The 19600-nt window shown below is 37.8% G+C and overlaps 2 protein-coding genes across 3 annotated transcripts in view; both read right to left on the bottom strand.

The window, feature by feature from the left end:
* Positions 1–7533, bottom strand: part of LOC132103913 (large ribosomal subunit protein P1) — a 241786-nt gene extending 234253 nt beyond the window's left edge. For both annotated transcript variants that reach the window (XM_059508991.1, XM_059508990.1), the window contains exon 1: positions 7524–7533. The gene's annotated coding sequence lies outside the window, so the exon portion shown is untranslated. The remainder of the gene's footprint in view (positions 1–7523) is intronic.
* LOC132104837 (NACHT, LRR and PYD domains-containing protein 3-like) lies at positions 1749–18602 on the bottom strand. Its single transcript, XM_059510368.1, has 8 exons — positions 18538–18602; positions 16507–18297; positions 14598–14771; positions 13272–13442; positions 11773–11946; positions 3761–3934; positions 3113–3280; positions 1749–2082 (listed from the first exon to the last, which is right to left on the bottom strand). Exons 1-8 carry the CDS (start codon positions 18600–18602, stop codon positions 2076–2078), a joined length of 2724 nt encoding a protein of 907 aa, XP_059366351.1. The 3' UTR covers positions 1749–2075.
* Positions 18603–19600: the final 998 nt, after the last annotated feature.

Here is a 19600-nt window from a genome sequence, read left to right as displayed (position 1 = left end):
GGTTTTAGTGTTTTACAACACGTACATGCGGAACAACCAATAAAAACTGACTATGTCAGTTGACCAATCAGAACACAGTATGCTACCGAAAGGTGGGGTTTAAGGGAACTGAATCTTCTGAACAGCTTCGCATGAACCGTTTGGGGATCTCTGAGAATTGAGGTAATTTTAAAATGATATTTTGACAAAATGACAATGTTTTTTAACCTTGCATTGATTTAAACCTGTTGTACAGGACTTATGAACAGTGATAGGAAGCTTAGAATTTTCATCTTACTGGCTCTTTAAATGAGTGCATTTGATAAAGTCCTCTATGGATTCGGAAACCACTACAAAAGGCTGTCCCCTTAGTGCTAAATTTAACCTCTTAAGACCTAGCAAAACATTTTAGGAATAAATTTGTTTTTTTTCATGCCATTAAGTGAGCGTTCCCGCTACTCACCCCTCTTCACCTACACACGCACGTCAAACAGGAAACACAATCAGGTAAATATTAGGCAGTAAAAGAAAATAAATATCCATCTGCACCCTACGATCTGCACCCATGTGACCTGACACCCGGAAGTACAAAATCCCAGTAGAAAATAAAACACAAACATTTTCAGCACTTAAATTCCAGCTCCTGATTATTATACACTAAACCTGTAATAATCACCAACACAATCATAATACAGACATGACATACACACATAAAATATTGTACATATATATATATATATATATATATATGTACAATATTTTATGTGTGTATGTCATGTCTGTATTATGATTGTGTTGGTGATTTATTACAGGTAAGCAAACATCAATGTTTCGAATGTTATGCAAGCAGCTATTGGTAGCCAGTGCAAATTGATGAATATAGGTGTGATGTGCGTTCTTTTCGGCTAATTAAACATTAATCTTGCAGCCGCATTCTGGATTAGTTGTAGAGGTTTGATAGAACTGGCTGGAAAACCTACTAAGAGAGCATTGCAATAGTCCAGCCTGGACAAAGTCTAACTAGAGAAAGTCATCAAAATAAACAGATGATAACAGATTAAAAAAATATATTTACCAGTTTATAATCATCAGTGAACTTACATTATGGGTTAAAACTTAAAACAAATTTACATTTTTTTTTTGACTTGGCAACTAACCAGAACACATCAACCACCGCCCACAAAATCCTTCAATCATTTAGTCAACTTCTTCATATGCAAAAAAAAAAAAAAAAAAACACAACAACACATTTTTTATGTAAATGTAAAACTCCTGTCTTTTTGACCACACATATTGTGCACAGGATTGTAGACCATAACTATTTATGACTGTATAGTTTCAAATCTATAATTAAAAGAGTTAATAAAGAGTTCCTTCTTCATCTGAATGTTTATCTCGTATCATTCTGCATCTAAGTAGAGGATCAACAGAACAGCTTGCCTCAAACTACAGAAACTTCTGGCACTATAGACAAAATACTACAGCAGCACTTCCATACTTGATCAGATTACAGACATCCAGAAATGACCTGCAGGGAACAGTAGTTTATTTTTAAATGATACTTTAGATTCAAAAGAGTTTCAGCAGAATCAGTGGATGTTTTGTGCAGGAGGGTAAATATCTGAGACGACTATGAAATATTTTGATCTGGAGATCTGGTAGACTGGTATCAGAGCTTTTGCATAATTCTTCTTACACATTAAAACTGAAATGTAATGTCAATTTATTTAAGATAAAACAAAGACAATAAAAACCACAAAATCAGTTAATTTTACTTTCAGAGTGCAGTTTTTTTAATACCGTACCAAGACAATTAATATTTGTATTACATTGATTGAAATCTACAGTAATAAGAATTAAACAGAAAATATACAGAGTGTCAAAAACAACTGGCAATATTGTGTAAAATGTGGTACCAGTACAACTGTCATAAAAATCTTTTTTTTTTTACTTCAAATAAAGGACTGGACCATTAAATTTACACAAACACACGTGTGTGATGATCACTATGAGTTTGTGTCTATTGATTCTGTTGAATATGATGTCTGTCTGTAGTGGCTCTTTAGTCACCATCAGTTGATTCAGAAAAAGTCAGACTAAAACCTGTAAGTAAAACACACAGTCAAATGTTTGTGACATTATATGCATTACCCACTTTATATGAACTCAAACAATCGGCATTATTAGTTAGAGATTATAAGCTAACCCTATACTTTCTAAAGCTCTTTTCTTTTGCATCCAAACCACTCTACATGAGGATCCCTCACACTTATCCATAATTTTGTATGACCTCTTTCCATTATTGGTTCTGTTTTATGACAAGAAAGTAGTGATAATTATTTATCTTTTACAATTGAAATTCAAAATACAGAATTTCTTTTTTCGCTAACAAGTGTGGTTATTTTTACTGCCATTATTCCCAAACCCCAATGAACAGCACAGATGATGAACTCACATACAGTAGATGTGTTATTGGCCACTGTTTTAATATACTTATATCAAATGCTAAACACATTTCTATGGATGTATTGGGCAGTTATTTGTCACTGTGATGGAACATCTAAATATGACAGCATTGCCTTTGCAACAGGGGTTCTTCACGCAGTCTCTGGATGAAGATAAGGAGCAGAGACTGGTGACAGTGAGTTGTTGACAGAGTTCTGAGATTCTAAGTGAAGATAAAACTTCTGAACATGGATTTGTGTGCACAACACACGTCATATCCATGTACATCTAAGCAAACACACTTTAGACAGACCGGTAATGTGTATAAGGTGTTTAGATGCCTGATTGTTGCTATTAAAATCAGGATAGCCACAAATTTCAGTACGATTATGGTTACTACAATAAAGAGCTCAATTGCATGAATTTAATTGAAGTATTGTGCTTGTATGAATAAATCTCATCATAATCGCATTATGAGGGTTCATGTAAATGTAGTCAATGATCAAAGCTAAATATTGTATGGTTTTTAAATGAAAAGGCACATTTATATACATAATTCTTAATATAAACAGAATCAAACTCTTATTAAGCATGTTTATAAAGTGTAATTATTACCTAGAAAGTAATCTAAGAAGATACTATATTAACTTTCAATTAAAATTCAAACATTTTAATTACTCATACTCACTCAAGCAGGTTATTATGTGGATCGTCATTCAGACTAGAAAGCAGATTCACATCTAAGTCCCTAAATTCATTTCCAGTCAGATACAGTTTTCTCAGGTGTGAGGGGTTTGATCTCAGAGCTGAAGCCAGAGCAGCACAACCTTCACCTGTGACTCCACAATAACTCAGCCTGTAGAGAAGAATGGCACTCTTGAGTCTCTCAGTTCAGAATCTACAGCTAAGATCAGCAGCAACTTCAAAAATATGAAAACGCGACTTAATCCATGACATGATTAACAGGTCCAGTCTAAGGCTCAGACATGGTTCTACATGTTGCTTTTAGAATCATTCAATATCTTAAATAAAATGATTTTGACATTGAGTACCCTAAAATCCTCAACATATCTGTATAATATAAAGCAGTCGTAAAATCATAGCATCTTCCAGTTTTTTCTACGTACTGTAAAGACAGTGAAATTAAGTCAGAGACTTTGAAAAGAATCTCATGACATATTAAACATCCTCTTTGATTATCTGACAAGACACTTCTTTGTAGTTGTAGTAGTTTTAAGTAGTTTTGGTTTTAATTTTGTTCATATTTTAACATTTTTTAAAACATTATTCATAAAAGGAAAGTGAAATGTTGACACATTACTACATACAATCTTACCACAGTTTTTCCAGTTTACAGTGAGGATCCTTCAGTCCATCAGAGAGCAGCTTCACTCCTGAATCTCCTAGTTTATTTCCAGTCAGATTCAGTTCTCTCAGGTGTGAGGGGTATGATCTCAGAGCTGAAGTCAGAGCAGCACAACCTTCATCTGTGACTCCACAATCACTCAACCTGTTTTTTATATCCACCGAAAATATTAGGGAAAATATGAATGTATAATTTTTTTCATTATACAAACGGATATGTAGGATATGTAAGGATATGTAAATTATTAATTAGTTAATATAATAATAATAATAATAACTAAACATTTCAAAATTTACATTAGTTCTCCCACCTTTACTCTGACTGTTCAACAGTCAAATAACAGAAATTGTAATTCAACAATATCTCAATAATTTATTTTTTTCAACAAAACGTATACAATCTTCCTTTAAGTAACATCTGTACTGCATTTAAAGTTGCAGGTAATGCATTAAAGGTTTTTGTTTTACCAGCTCACACATAAACTGCTTTACAAAACAAATAACTTAAAAAGGAAAGCAATGATACAGTCTCTGAAACATCTGATGTAGTAAAGAGAATTTAAGTAAATCTATAGCCTACAATCTTCTTTGAAATGCTTACATACAGGCATGACCAAAACTTTGACAGTGACATGAATTTTGTGTTTTGCAACCTTTGCTGCTTCAGCTGTTGTGGTGTTCATTCACATTGTTGTTCATTCACATTGTAGAGTGATCAGACGCATATTAAATAAATGCTAAAATCTTAATTGGCCAAAGAATGAACTTTTCACAAAAAAAAGAATTATAATAATAATAATAATTTCACAGATTTTGATCCTGACACAAAATGACCAGCTAACAGTAACTGACTAATTATATCAGCAGCACATGTGAAAGTGTGAATGAGTACTAGTCAGGTGAAGTCACTATCATACTAATTAGTTTATAAAAGCAGACTGATTGCTATAAAAGGAGGTAAGAAGCGCTTCCAATTTTCCAATTTAGCAATGGTTTTCTCCAAAGAAACACATGCAGCCAGGGCCGGATTACCCAATGGGCATTATGGGCACGTGCCCAGGGGCCCATGCGCACTTGGGGCCCAAGAAAAGGAAAAAAAAAAAATTCTAAAGAAAATATATTTTTTTTTCTTTTTACGGAGCGTATTGTATAGTTGCGCAACTTGCGCTAAGTGTCTGTCTTTCTAGCAAAAAGACTCACGTTAATGCATTATATCTACAGTCAGTGCAGTGGCGTAGACCGTAGGGTGTTGGTACTTGAGATTTTTGACGCGTTGGACCCGGGTTCGAATCTGCCTTTGGCCGAACTTGATCTTCTTCTTTCTCACTTTTGATATGATATGGTTATTATTTATATGCAGCACACAACTATGCAGTTTTTTCAACCTCATAATGTTTATTTTAGGTTTCAGACATTTCAATACATATAAGCAAGCACCGAGTAAAACAATACATTTGGATTAAGCGTGAAAGGTTTAATATAGGCTATGCATAATTAATGACGCTGGCTTATCTTTTTATTAAGCAAGTTAATATCAGTGTGTATTGATCACTGATGGTATAAAGTTAAGCCTCCTTAAGAATTTCACATGCTGAAAGGCAGGCTGATATATTTGTATTCATAATATAATTCAAGCGCAGCTGTGGGAACGCACTGACTTAACAACCCCGCCCCCACGCGAACTTCAAATAAATCCGCACTGAATTGAGCGCGGACTGTGGGATGAGTCGTTGACGTTGTAGGTCAAGAAAATGAGTGAAAGAAGCGGTTGTTTTAAACGCAAACGAAAAAGAGAAAAAGAGGAGAGGGAAGCGTCTTTATTAAGACAGCTTCCATCTATCAAATCATTCTTTAAAAGTAGCCAGGCTGAGGCCCAGGAGGCGGAGAATCAGGGTGAAGAATGTGTGGTAGATCGAGATTATTATGATGATGACGAGCATGCTGCTAACCAGGGACCTGAGGACGTCGTGGAGACTGAGGCTAACGTTAGCAAGGCAGCACAACCTGCTAGCGCTAACGTTATCGGTAGCAGCAGCAGAAGCGACCATGATGAGCAGTGGTTTAATCAGGTGTCTGACCCGGCATTGTGGGGGGCAATCGACGAGGATGCTCGTGCTGTTCTTATCGATCGTGTACCTGCTGCTTTTCAGAACAGAAAGAGCACATATCTAGCCTCAACCCGTGATGGGGGTCTGGGTGGTAACGTTAAGCACTCCCTTACTAAAGATCTGCTGTGCTGTCAACTCCCAAATAGGGAAAAAGTTTCCAGAGACTGGATCACCTATTCACCATCTACAGGTAATATTTTTTGTTTTGCCTGTATGCTTTTTTCTACCAAGAAAAATCAATTTGTTAGTGGTTTTTCTGACTGGAAACACCCTGAACGTGTGCGTGAGCATGAAAAAAGCACAGAGCATTGTAATTGCATGTTAGCATTGCTTCGGCGCTCATCTGTCACCGGGAGCGGGACTGTGGATGCTAAACTAGTGCAACAGCTAGATGGAGAGAAGCGGTATTGGCGGGAGGTGCTCAAGAGGGTTGTGGCTGTCATAAAGTTTTTAAGCGAAAGAGGACTGCCTTTCCGTGGCGATGACGAAATACTTGGCTCACCACATAATGGTAACTTTCTCGGCATTCTGGAAGTCATCTCTCAGTTTGATCCTTTCCTCGCCGAGCACATTAATAAGTATGGACAGAAGGGTAGAGGCAGCACATCCTATCTTTCATCCACTATATGCGAGGAATTGATTCAGCAAATGGGCAACAAAGTAAAAGATATCATAGCTGCAGAGATAAGGCAGGCAAAGTATTTTTCTGTAATAGTGGACTCTACACCTGACCTGTCACATACTGACCAGCTGACATTTATTTTTAGATTTGTGAATAACGAAGGAAAAATAATTGAACGATTTGTTGGCTTTGTACCAATTGAGAGTCACACAGGGGAGAGTCTGGCTGATACTGTAATGGCTATGCTTGACAATTTAGGCTTAGATATTGCAAACTGCAGAGGCCAGGCATATGACAATGCAAGCAATATGTCAGGGCGTTACAATGGGCTGCAGGCTCACTTGAAGAAAAAAAATCCATTAATCCATTACATACCCTGTGCAGCACATTCTCTCAATTTGGTGGGTGTCAACAGTATTGATGGCAGTTGTCAAAATGCAAGTCAGTTCTTCGGCCTCATGCAGTCCCTATATGCATTTTGTGCGGGTTCCACTCGTAGATGGAACAGATTCTTCAATAATGCAGACATCAAGGTAGATATGACGTTGAAATCACTGTCATCAACACGTTGGAGTTGCCGTGCAGATGCAGCTAAAGCCCTTTGTGGCAATTATGCACAAATCAGGGCTATACTTCAGAGCATTTCTTCTGATACAGAAGAAAACCGTGACACACGCAACGAGGCAGCAGCACTGTTCTCAAAACTGGGCACTCTTGACATGTCATTTATGGCACAGTTTTGGCACTGTCTCTTAAGCAGATTTAAAGTGACAAGCGAGGCATTACAAAAGGCCGACATTGATCTGATGACTGCAATTAATCTGTTCAGGTCTTTGAGATCATGGGTTGAATCCCTTAGAGAACAATTTGACCATTTTGAAACCTCTGCAAAGAACATTCCCAGTGTGTGTCAGTCATATAAAGATGAACTGCAGAGGGTCAAAAAGCGCAAAGCATTTTCAGATGAATGCACAGAGCATCAAGTAACTCTGAAAGGCCAGGAGCGATACCAGGTAGAAACATTCAATGTCATTATTGATAAGCTAATCAGCTGTTTAGACCATAGACTGGATGCATACCGGAACGTTAATGACATCTTTGGGATTCTACTGAACATGGAATCAGAAGATTTGCCCACTGTTCGTAAACAAGCGGATGCACTCAGCGCTTCATATCCTTCGGATTTAGATCAGAACCTTGCAGATGAAATTATCCAGTTCAGATTCTTTATAGAGAGCGAGCAGGATAAGTCTCCTCAAAAACTGCTGCAGGTGCTCTTGAAACATGGTCTGCAATCAACTTTCCCCAATTTGTTTGTAGCCCTACATATTTTTTTGACACTGCCGGTTACAAACTCTGAAGGAGAAAGATCTTTTTCACAAATGGCAAGAATTAAAAATGAACTCAGAACAACACAAACACAAAATCGCCTCAGTGCACTTTCACTGATGGCCATTGAATCTCAGCTGGTCATGGACTTGGATTTTGATGATATTGTAACTGAGTTTGCTAACAGGAAAGCCAGGAAGAAGTATTTTTAAGGGCAGATGGAGAGAGGAGAGAAGGAGAAAGACAGACACACAGACAGCCCCTGAGGAGAAAGACAGACACACACACAGCACCTGAGGAGAAAGACAGATAGACAGAGAGCCCCTGAGGAGAGGAGGAGAAAGACAGACACACACACAGACAGCACCTGAGGAGAAAGACAGATAGACAGACAGCCCCTGAGGAGAGGAGGAGGAGGTATACTGTGTGTTTGTGTGTTTGAGTGTGTGTGTTTGAGTGTTTGTGTGTGTGTGGTGTGTGTTTGAGTGTTTGTGTGTGTGTGTGTTTATGCAACAGCTTATAACAGCTTATGTGAAACAGTTTTGTCAATTTTTGGACAGGTCATGACTCCAGAAATTGTAATTCAAAAGCAACCAATATTATACCAGAATACAGTTTAAATCATCTTGTAATGTGTCTTCTACCATTTCACTTTTTCATCACAGGAAAAGGGGGAGAGAGACAAAGAGTGGCAGCCCCTGGTCTGGAGAACAGAGGAAAAGAGGACAGGAGAGGAGAAAAGAGACCGACAGGAAGGAGACATTAATAGGTGTGTTATGTGTTTGTTTGTGAATTATGAAAGTTATTTTGATTCATAGAACTGGATTGGTAAAGGTGAGGCTCTATGTGATTGCAAATGCCAGCTAGTTGCTCAGTAGAGATTTTACCAGCAAATAGTAACCAAAAATGTAAAAGCTTGATTGGGGTGGGGGGTGGGGGGTGGGGGGGGGGAATGGCGGTTGGTGGGGGGGGGCCCTACAAGACATTGTGCCCAGGGGCCTTGGAATTCTTAATCCGGCCCTGCATGCAGCCATCATCGCGCTGCATCAAAATGGTCTCGCATGCAAGGAAATTGGTACAAAGAATACTGTACATGAAAGAACAATTTACTGAATCATCAAGAACTTCAAGGAGAGAGGTTCGACTGCAGTGAAGAAGTCTTCAGGACGTCCCAGAATGTCCAGAATGCTCCAGGACCAGAGGATTCAGCTTTGGATTCTTGTCACCCCATCAGTGCAGAGCATGCTCAGGAATGGCAGCAGGTTGGTGTGAGAGCATCTGCATGCACAGTAAGGCGAAGACCTTTGGACAACAGCTTGGTGTCAAGAAGGGCTGCAGAAAACCACTTCTCCCCAAGAAGAACATAACAGACAGAATAAAAATTCTGCAGGAAGTACAAGGATTGGACGTCTGAAGACTGGTGCGAAGTTATTTTCTCTGATGAAGCTCCCTACCGACTGTTTGGTACATCTGGAAAATGGATTGTTCAGAGAATAAAAGCTGAACGTTACCATGAGTCCTGTGTTGTGCCAACAGTGAAGCATCCTGAGACCATCAATGTGTGGGGTTGCTTTTCAACCAAGGGAGTGGGTTATCTCATTATTCTTGCCAAAAACACTTAATAAATATAGAATGATATCAAATAAAGAATGATATCAAAACGTCCTGAGTGAAAGAGACTTCTTCCATTGATCCACGAGCAATTTGGTGATGAAGTGTGCATTTTCAAGCATGATGGAGCACCATGTCACAAAGCAAGAGTGATAAAGTAGTGGCTCAAAGATCATTACCAGGGGCGTTGCTAGGCCCTCTTTAGGGGGGCTTCAGCCAAATTAAATTCTGATTAGCTCTACTAAAATTCATTTTCCCCTTATTCCCCTCTCAAACTTCTAAAATTTATGCAAGTTTGGGCCCCTCCTCGCCATCTTTTATTCTGTAATATATAGCGCAATGGGTTTTTTCAGTCCGATTAGGCAGAGCATAAGCCACCAGCATCAGAGGACAAGGACGTTAGAGTCCCCAAACCAGTTCAAAAACTTAAGTGTGACCAGAAGGGCCATCAGAGGCTATTCAAGACTGTTTTGACACCACTGACTGTAATATGTTTAAGCAGGCTGCCACATTCAATAACACCACTGACCTCCAAGAGTACTCAGAGACTGTCTCTGACTACATCAACAAGTGTATTGATGATGTAACAGTCAAAAAGACCATCATTGTCCAGGCCAACTAGATGCCGTGGATGACAGGGAAGGTCTACAGACTTATGAAGACAAGTAACGATGCCTTCAGAGCTGGAGATGAGGTGGGTCTGAGGACAGCTAAGGCCAACTTATCCCGCAGCATCGGAGAGGCTAAGAGACAGTACTCCATGAAGATAGCCAATCGTTTCAGCAACAGCAGAGACACTCTGAGCTTGTGGCAGAGGATACAGACCATTATGGACTACAAGCCCCTACCGCAGACCTGTGACAGCCCCATCTCCCTGCTGAATGAGCTGAATGCCTTCTTCACTAACTTTGAGGAACAAAACAGCACCACAGCACAGTGACCAGGTGATGATGCTGACCCCAGACAGTGTGAGGAGATTCTTCAGCAGTATTAATACATGCAAAGCTCCGGATCCTGACAACATTCCTGGGCATGTACTGAGAGACTGATCAGTGGAACTCACTGATGTCTTCACAGGAATTTTCAACATCTCACTTAGTCAGGCTGTTGTTAATTGAAAGCTGTTGTTAGAAAGCTAACGGTGTTAGCTTTCACTGTTATGCTGATGATACTCAGCTCTATATTTCTCCGTGGCTGTCATCAGTTAGGAACCTAGGTGTGCTATTTGATAGCTATCTTTCCTTAGAAAGCCACGTTTCTAACATTTGTAAAACTGCCTTCTTCCATCTCAAAAATATATCTAAATTACGGCCTATGCTCTCAATGTCAAATGCTGAAATTTTAATCCATGCGTTTATGACCTCAAGGTTAGATTATTGTAATGCTTTATTGGGTGGTTGTTCTGCACACTTAGTAAACAAACTCCAGCTAGTTCAAAATGCAGCAGCTAGAGTTCTTACAAGAACCAGGAAGTATGACCATATTAGCCCGGTCCTGTCAACACTGCACTGGCTCCCTATCAAACATCATATAGATTTGAAAATCTTGCTTATTACTTATAAAGCCCTGAATGGTTTAGCACCTCAGTATTTGAACAAGCTCTTGTTACATTATAATCCTCCATGTCCGCTGCGTTCTCAAAACTTTTTGCAGTTTGATAATACCTAGAATATCAAAATCAACTGCGGGTGGCAGATCCTTTTCCTATTTAGCGCCTAAACTCTGGAATAACTTAGCTAACATTGTTTGGGAGGCAGACACACTCTTGCAGTTTAAATCTAGATTAAACACCCATCTTTTTAACCTGGCTTACACATAACACACTAATATGCTTCTATTATCCAAATCTGTTAAAGGATTTTAAGGCTGCATTAATTAGTTAAACCGGAAATGGGAACACTTCCCATAACACCGACTGAGCCTGGTTTCTCTCCATTCTGTCTCTCCATTCTCAGAAGAGTCTTACATTTCTCTAATGCACCACTGAATAAACCTAAATTTGTTTATGTCTGCTCAAACCATCTTACTCCAGACTGCTTTCTGAATGAGGGACAATTTTCTTAGCAAAATTTTCAAACTCAAGGATGGATCAATTCCCACTTTTCGTGATCCAGCTGCACCTCCAGAAGAAGTATGACTGACAATTCATTTTTTTGTAAGATTTGGAAATCACATTTCCTCTTACAAGGAAGAGAGGAGCAATGTGAGCAGTGCTCATTACCATTTTAAGAGACATGCACCCAAATGGGTTTTGTTCATACTGACTATAAGAGCAAAATGGAGGAGGATGCTAAAAGATTAATGCAATCTTACCACAGTGTTTCCAGTTTACATTGAGGATCCTTAAGTCGATCAGAGAGCAGCTTCACTCCTGAGTCTCCTAGTTTATTCCATGACAGATTCAGTTCTCTCAGGTGTGAGGGGTTTGATCTCAGAGCTGAAGCCAGAGCAGCACAACCTTCATCTGTGACTTCACAATTACACAACCTGCAAAGAACAATGACACTCTTCAGTCTCTCAGTTCAGGATCTACAGCTCAGTTAAGCAGAAACTTCATGATCAGAAAGAGAGACTTAATCCACAACACCACTAACAGATCCAGTCTAAGTTTCAGACCCACTTCTATGCTGCTTGAGGGGTTTAATATCATAGAAAAGACAGAATATTTAAATTTCTTTATGTCAGTACCACAAAATTTACAAAACATCTGTATATGACATGAAAACATAATGAAAAAGCACATACCAATAGGAATTGTGTAAGATATGAATCAGTGAATTTTATGAATATTGATTATTATTTGTATATTAAAAATAATATACAAATCTGTTGCCTCCAATTAGCATCAGATTCTTGATGTCATGGGTCATATGTCAGTCACCAACACCACAACATTCTAAGTCATGTTCTGCTGTTTTCTGTGCACATGTCACAAATTTCAGTAGAAAATGCCACTGTGCACAATGCCACTGAAAATCAGATAACAAAACACAGCAGCAATTGCCAGTGGCTTCAGTGTGTAAGATGCCATGCCACTTAACCTGGTGACCCAAACCTGGATGCTGGCGCACTGAACTCTCAATCTTTGTTTGCAGACTAGACATAGTGTCAGAAAAATCGTTGCAGGAGTCAAATTTTTCATGGTATCATTTGAAATAGAAACTCATGAGACGTGACTTTCAACCTATTACCTTATCTGGATTGCTCTAGGACTGATTTCATGTATTTCTATATGAAATAAATAAAGAATTCAGTGGTTCAATTTTTTTCAAAGCACTACAGAGTCTATGACTTATCTTTTATCTTTTTGAACACTATCAATTGTGGATGATGGATAGTAAAGCCCAAATGGTCTTCTTTCCAAACACACCAAAATTGTGTGTGTAGCACACTGAATTCAGGAACTATTGTAGTTTTAATTTAGGTAGAGCATTTTCAGCTGTGAGTCCCATAATGGGGGTTGCTGGTTAACAGGTTAAATGTTAATACCGCCTCTTGATATAAGTTAATGTTTTATATTTTTTTCATGACATAGTCAAGCAAAATCATGAACAAGAGTGTTGATTTTCCCGAATGTCAACACGATTTGCTGATGTAATGCTGGTTTTATACAACAGTTCAATAAACATGAAGCATATATTGCTAGTTAAATTTTAGACACATAGAATTATTGATATGCTTCTTTCAGCATTTTGGACGCTACATTCCTTTCATAACTGCTATAATTATTTAACCTTTTGATTATATAAGCTATTTAAAAATATATATTTCTTAGTGCCACTGTGTGTGCGATTCTCAGAGAGATAACTTACCACAGTGTCTCCAGTTTACAATCAGGATCCTTCAGTAGATCCTTCAGCTTCATTCCCGAATCTCCTAGTATATTTCCAGTCAGATCCAGTTTTCTCAGGTGTGAGGGGTTTGATCTCAGAGCTAAAGTTAGAGCAGCACAACCTTCATTTGTAATTCCACAATGATTCAACCTGTAGAGAACAATTATACTTTTTACTCTGACCGTTACAGATCAAAAAGAAGGAACTAGACAATCAGAAAGAGAGACTTTATCTATTGCAGAGTCGGTGGTTAGGCTTAGGCCATGGTCTGTCTGAATATTCAGCTCTGATTGGCTGGAAGGTGTGTGTTGCACAGTGTAATGCCCAATTTCAGTCAGTTTAATCACTATTTGATATTAACCCTGGACACAGATTTGCAGTAAAATGGATTTAACAATATCTACAAGAGCCACTCATTTCAGGATAAATTTCTTACAACATTTTTTGAGTAGACATTTGCATTAAATAAGATCTTAGACCTGGCAAGTTCACAGCCAATTGGTGAAAAAGGAGAAAATTTAGTATGAAAGGCCCTGAGAAAGAGTAAAGGTATTCCTAAACTCTCTGATGGGATGAGACCATTGTACCAGTCGCACTGAAATTCCCTTCAATATGATAGTGAAAATCACTTTGGGTTCACGCAAAACATTGCACTTTGAGTGAACTGAATTAAAGGAAGGATCAGTAAAGGGAAGGATACGGGGTAGAAGGAACAGGTGTGAAGGAAGGACAGAAAAGAAGGTTTCCTGCATATTGACTCTGCAAAACAGCACGTTACCACCTCATTGTAGCTTTTTAGCATGGGCAGCCTATTAAATAGTATTAGACATAATCTCTAACTTAAGATCAGACTGTTGAGTTTGTGACCGTGAGATCCATGTTAACAGCCAATGCAATATAAGATTGAAATCCAAATGAACAAGCTAAATTTAAAGCATAGAATTAAAAAGAATAATAAAAGAGAAGAATAAAAGAGTCAGAATAAATTATTTAAAAAATAACAGTATTTAAAATGGCACTTGAATCTAAATTTAGATTTAATTGTAATTAAAGAACAAACTGCAATAACACGTGTTAAATACAAATTACATGGAAAAGACAGAATGCTTTTAAATTAATTTATATATAAATTTAATAAATAAATGAATACTTACTTCGACATAAACTAATGATTAGTGAAGGCATGAACTATTTACGAATGAGTAAAATGTTACCCAAACAGGGTGATTTATTTTAGCAGTTTTGGTTTATTTTGATCATATGAAGAAAACAGAGGAGAATGTTGACACATTTATACAATCTTACCACAGTGTTTCCAGTTTACATTGAGGATCCTTCAGTAGATCAGAGAGCAGATTCACTCCTGAGTCTCCTAGTTCATTCAATGATAGATGTAGTTCTCTCAGGTGTTCAAGGTTTGATCTCAGAGCTGAAGTCAGAGCAGCACAGCCTTCATCTGTGATGCCACACTTACTTAACCTGTAAAGAGTGAAGATGCATGGTGAACTGATACTAGCTACAGTTATAGATTAAACTATGCAGGGCTCTCAAGTCTTCTAAAAAGTTTGGAGTGAGATTACATCTGTTAGGGGAGGAGCCACTCAAATATTTGCAGAAGCAGCCCCTCTGCCCCGCCCAATTATATATATATATATATATATATATATATATATATATATATATATATATATATATAGTTATATGTTCATTTATGTATGATTTATATAAATACATATTACATATATTTGTTAAATGTGTGTATGTGTATTTTTTTTCACATACAGTACAAACACAAATATTACATAAACTTTTATTTTGGTTGTGATTAATCCCTAGTTCAAATATTTACACATGATTAACAAAAGGACAACATTTTGTTTTTATTGTGTATATAGAAGTAAACCCTTTATGGTTTTAAAAGATGTCTAACTATTATCTGTACACCCAAAAGTATTTTAAGTTGTTTCCACTGTTATAAGAAAAATTGGAAAAATTCAGTGATCGGACAAATGCCTTGCACGCACGCACACACAATATATGGTTGATAGCACTGCTAAGTTGTTATAGCAGCCTATCACCAAGCTAAAATGTCTTTGGGGGCACAAGCTGCTCTTTTTCCAAATGTAACCAAAAGTGCCGCTCTCTCAACATTTATCTTTATTAAAATTGTGGTCAATAAAACAAAATACATTTGAATTACATATTTAATAATTATATAATTATTATGTAGGGCTGTCAAAATGAACATATTAATTGGGCGATTATTATTATTTTTTTGTATTTATTCATTTAGCTGACGCTTTTATCCAAAGTGACTTACAATTGCTATATATGTCAGAGGTCACACGCCTCTGGAGCAACTAGGGGTTAAGTGTCTTGCTCAGGGACACATTGGTGTCTCACAGTGGATTCAAACCCGGGTCTCTCGCACCAAAGGCATGTGTCTTATCCACTGCGCCAACACCACCCCAAACCCCAAACCCCACCCCATTTTTTTCAGTTTAATGCATCAACCTCCTATGTACAGTCTTAAAGGGATAGTTCATACAAAAATTTGTAGCTTTAATAAAGATTAATTTATATACAATTTATAGTTTGTGAAGATTGTTTTGAGCTCACTTAAATTAAAAGTGGGTATATTTTTATGTAAATCTTTCGATTATACTGTTGTAATGGTAGGAGCTGAGCAAAGTTGTGATGAGTCGGATCCACATGCAAGCTGAGTTTATTAACAAATTAAATAACTAACAAAACACAGGAACACAAGAGAACAGGAAACCACGAGCTGGGAACAAGGAAAACGAGTATCAACAGAAAACAAAACAACTGACAAATAGCCCCTGGCCCTTCAATCTAAAGTGTCCTTTCGTGAGATCTACAGAAATTGATAAAGCATTAATTGTAAGTAGTGTTTACATACTGCTTATTGATATAATGTTTACCATTTTATGAAACTAACATTATTGGTTAAATTAAGCCCAAGTGCCACCAACCGGCCTATTATGTAAAGTGTAAGCAGTTCAAGTTCGAAAACGTGAATTACTTTATTTTTATAATTATTATTATCTGTAATTTTAGTATAGTAATTGTTAAACTGGAATTACTCTGTATATACAGTAAATGCTCCTTTTTACTTTTGAGCCCCTACCCCCAATGAACTCTCTGCACGTCCCTGATGTAATCATGTTTAATTAGTGTAGTGATTGTGACTTACTGAACTGATCTGGATACTTTAACCACAGGCAGCAGCTTCTGAAGAACTTTGTCTGCTGTATTTTGAGTTCCAATAAACAATTTTAGATCAAAAACATCCATCTCCTGCTCTGATGTCAGCAACACATAAACCAGAGCTGACCACTGTGAAGAGGAGAGTTTGGTTTCTCCTATTTTTCCACATTTCAGATAATGTTGGATCTCCTGCATCAGTGAATTTTCACCCAGTTCATTCAGACAGTGGAACAGATTGATGGATCTCTCTGGAGATTGATTCTTCCTGATCTTTTGCTTGATGTACTGAACTGTTTCCTCTTTGTTGTAGGAGCAGCTTCCTGTCTGTGTCAGTAGTTCTCGTAAGAGAGTCTGATTGGACTCCAGTGACAGACCCAGAAGAAAACGCAGGAAAAGATCCAGATGTCCATTCTTACTCTGTAAAGCCTCATCCACAGCTCTCTGATGCAGCTCATATACTGAATTATATTTAAACCAGTTTACAGCTTTAGAGAACTTTTCTTTGGTTTGGTCAAACACACAGATGTTGTCATGTGTGAAGGAGAGGTGTGCATATAGGGCAGCTAGATGTTCCTGGATGCTCTGATGAACAAAGCAGAAGACTTTCCCCTTAAACAAGCCTGACTCTTCTCTGAAGATCTGAGTGCACAATCCTGAGTACACTGATGCTTCTGTCTCATCAATGTCACATTCTCTCAGGTCTTGCTCATAGAAGATCAGGTTGCCTTTCACAAGCTGCTCAAAAGCCACTTTGCCCAGTTTGAGGATCATGTCTTCATCTTTCACGTTCTTCACATAGTCCTTCTTATGTCTGATATTGGTCTGAATGATCAGGAAGTGTGTGTACATTTGAGTGAGAGTCTTGGGAATCTCTCCACTCTCTGCTGGACTCAACATCTTCTCCAGAACAGTGGCTGAGATCCAGCAGAACACTGGGATGTGGCACATGATGTGGAGGCTCCTTGATGACTTCAGGTGTGAGATGATCCTGTCGGCCAGACTCCGATCACTGATTCTCTTCCTGAAGTATTCCTCCTTCTGTGGGTCGTTGAAGCCTCGTACCTCGGTCACTCGATGGACACACTCAGAGGGGACGAGATCAGCTGCTGCTGGTCTGGAGGTGATCCAGATGAGAGCAGAGGGAAGCAGATTCCCCAGAATGAGGTTCATCAGCAGCACGTTCACTGAGACTGATTCACTCACATCACACAACCTCATATTACTCTGAAAGTCCAGAGACAGACGACACTCATCCAGACCATCGAAGATGAACAACACTTTATATTCACTACTAGATATTTGAATTTCTTTTGTTTCAGGGAAAAAGTCATGAAGAAGATCTAAAAGACTGAGTGTTTTGTCCTTCATCAAGTTGAGCTCTCTGAAAGGAAGTGGAAATATGAGCTGGACGTCCTGATTCTCTTTCCCTTCAGCCCAGTCCACAATGTACTTCTGCACAGAGACTGTTTTTCCAATGCCAGCGACTCCCTTTGTCAGCACAGTTCTGATGGCTTTGTCTTGTCCAGGTGAAGGTATAAAGATGTCACTGCATTTGATTGGTGTGTCCTCTGTTGCTGCTCTCCTGTACTGTGTCTCAATCTGTCTCACCTCATGCTCATTATTGATCTCTCCACTCTCACTCTCTGTGATGTAGAGCTCTGTGTAGGTCTCATTCAGGAGTGTTGGGTTTCGCTGCTTGTCTTTTCCTTCATACAGACACTGAAATGTCTTCATAAGATTTGATTTAAATGTGCTTTGGATCAGTTTAGAGTCACAACTGAAAGATTAAAAAAATAATAATAAAAAGATTACAGCATAAATTAAAGAGGTAAAATTAACAGTAATGTAAAGTAACACCTGCTAATCTAATGATATCATTGATTCCTCTGGATGGTGTGGATACAGTGATATTTATGTAGCAGAGGCATAGATGTTATCATATATTCAACATTTTGGACAAGTTAAAAAAGTAATCAATCTTTCTATGGTATCTAGGCTAAATCTAGAAATGTTGTACCTCGGATTTGATTTGCTTTTCCCATTAAATATTACTGACTCTCCCATAGATGCTTCACTCTCCATGGACACAAAGCTTTGCTCCTGTGAGTCTGGTCTCTGCCATCGAAATTGACTTTAAAAAAGAATAGAAAAGTGTCCAGTTAAGCAAATATTCAGTAAGGCATTCATTGTGATCAAAATGATTATGATTGATTGGTTTATTTGTGATTGCTAAGAAATTTCCCATATGTTGACATGAATAATTTCTGCCGATTATAAAAAATAGGACTGAATTTTAACATGAAAAGGTTGAAACAAATGAATCATCTGACTAATAAAAAATATTGTTAATTAATGTAAAAGAAGAACATGGTTACACCCTGAACTATAGACAATGTCACTGATCAAACATTTAAGAGGGTTGGTCAACCAGCAGAGTTTAAACAAGATTACACACACAAATCATCAGACTAGTTTAGTCCAGCAGCATGATGAAGTCTAGTCTTCTTTTTTCTAGTCTTCTAAATTTGAACATCCACTTGGTCTCCACACTCATCTAGTCTTTTTTCTCGCCTTTTATTTTCTTTTCGCTGAGAGTCTCATTTCTAAGTTTCCAGTGAATCCTTCATTTTTGACTCTTGTCTTTGCCCCAGTGCAAACTTTAATTACCTATATGAAACTCTGCCTGACTTCTACTCATCAGCCAATTCATAATTTCTTATTGGCTTAACAAGATATCCAGATCTATGAACCTGGGAAAACTCTTTCTGTGAATAATGCAATCAGGAAAACCCAGATCCAAAGAGGCAATGCAAAGCAAATATAAAAGATTCATTAAATTAGTAATTGTAGTTCGGTTGATGGTTTGAACTGCAAATATTTTTTTAAAAACTTGAGGGATTTCTTTATATGCTGATGATCTTATTTTATTTTTATCCAATCCCCTAGTCTCAATTCCTCGAGTTCTTTTAATATTGGACTCATTTAGTACTTTTTCAGGTTATAAATTGAATTTTTCCAAGAGCGAATTATTCCCAGTAAATTCTGCTGCATTAAGTGTTTCATATTCAAATTTCCAATTC

The sequence above is a fragment of the Carassius carassius genome, chromosome 25, assembly GCF_963082965.1.
Source record: "Carassius carassius chromosome 25, fCarCar2.1, whole genome shotgun sequence".
NCBI classification, from domain to species: domain Eukaryota; kingdom Metazoa; phylum Chordata; class Actinopteri; order Cypriniformes; family Cyprinidae; genus Carassius; species Carassius carassius.
Note: the sequence above shows the minus strand (reverse complement) of the source record. Positions and strands in the feature narration are given on the sequence as shown.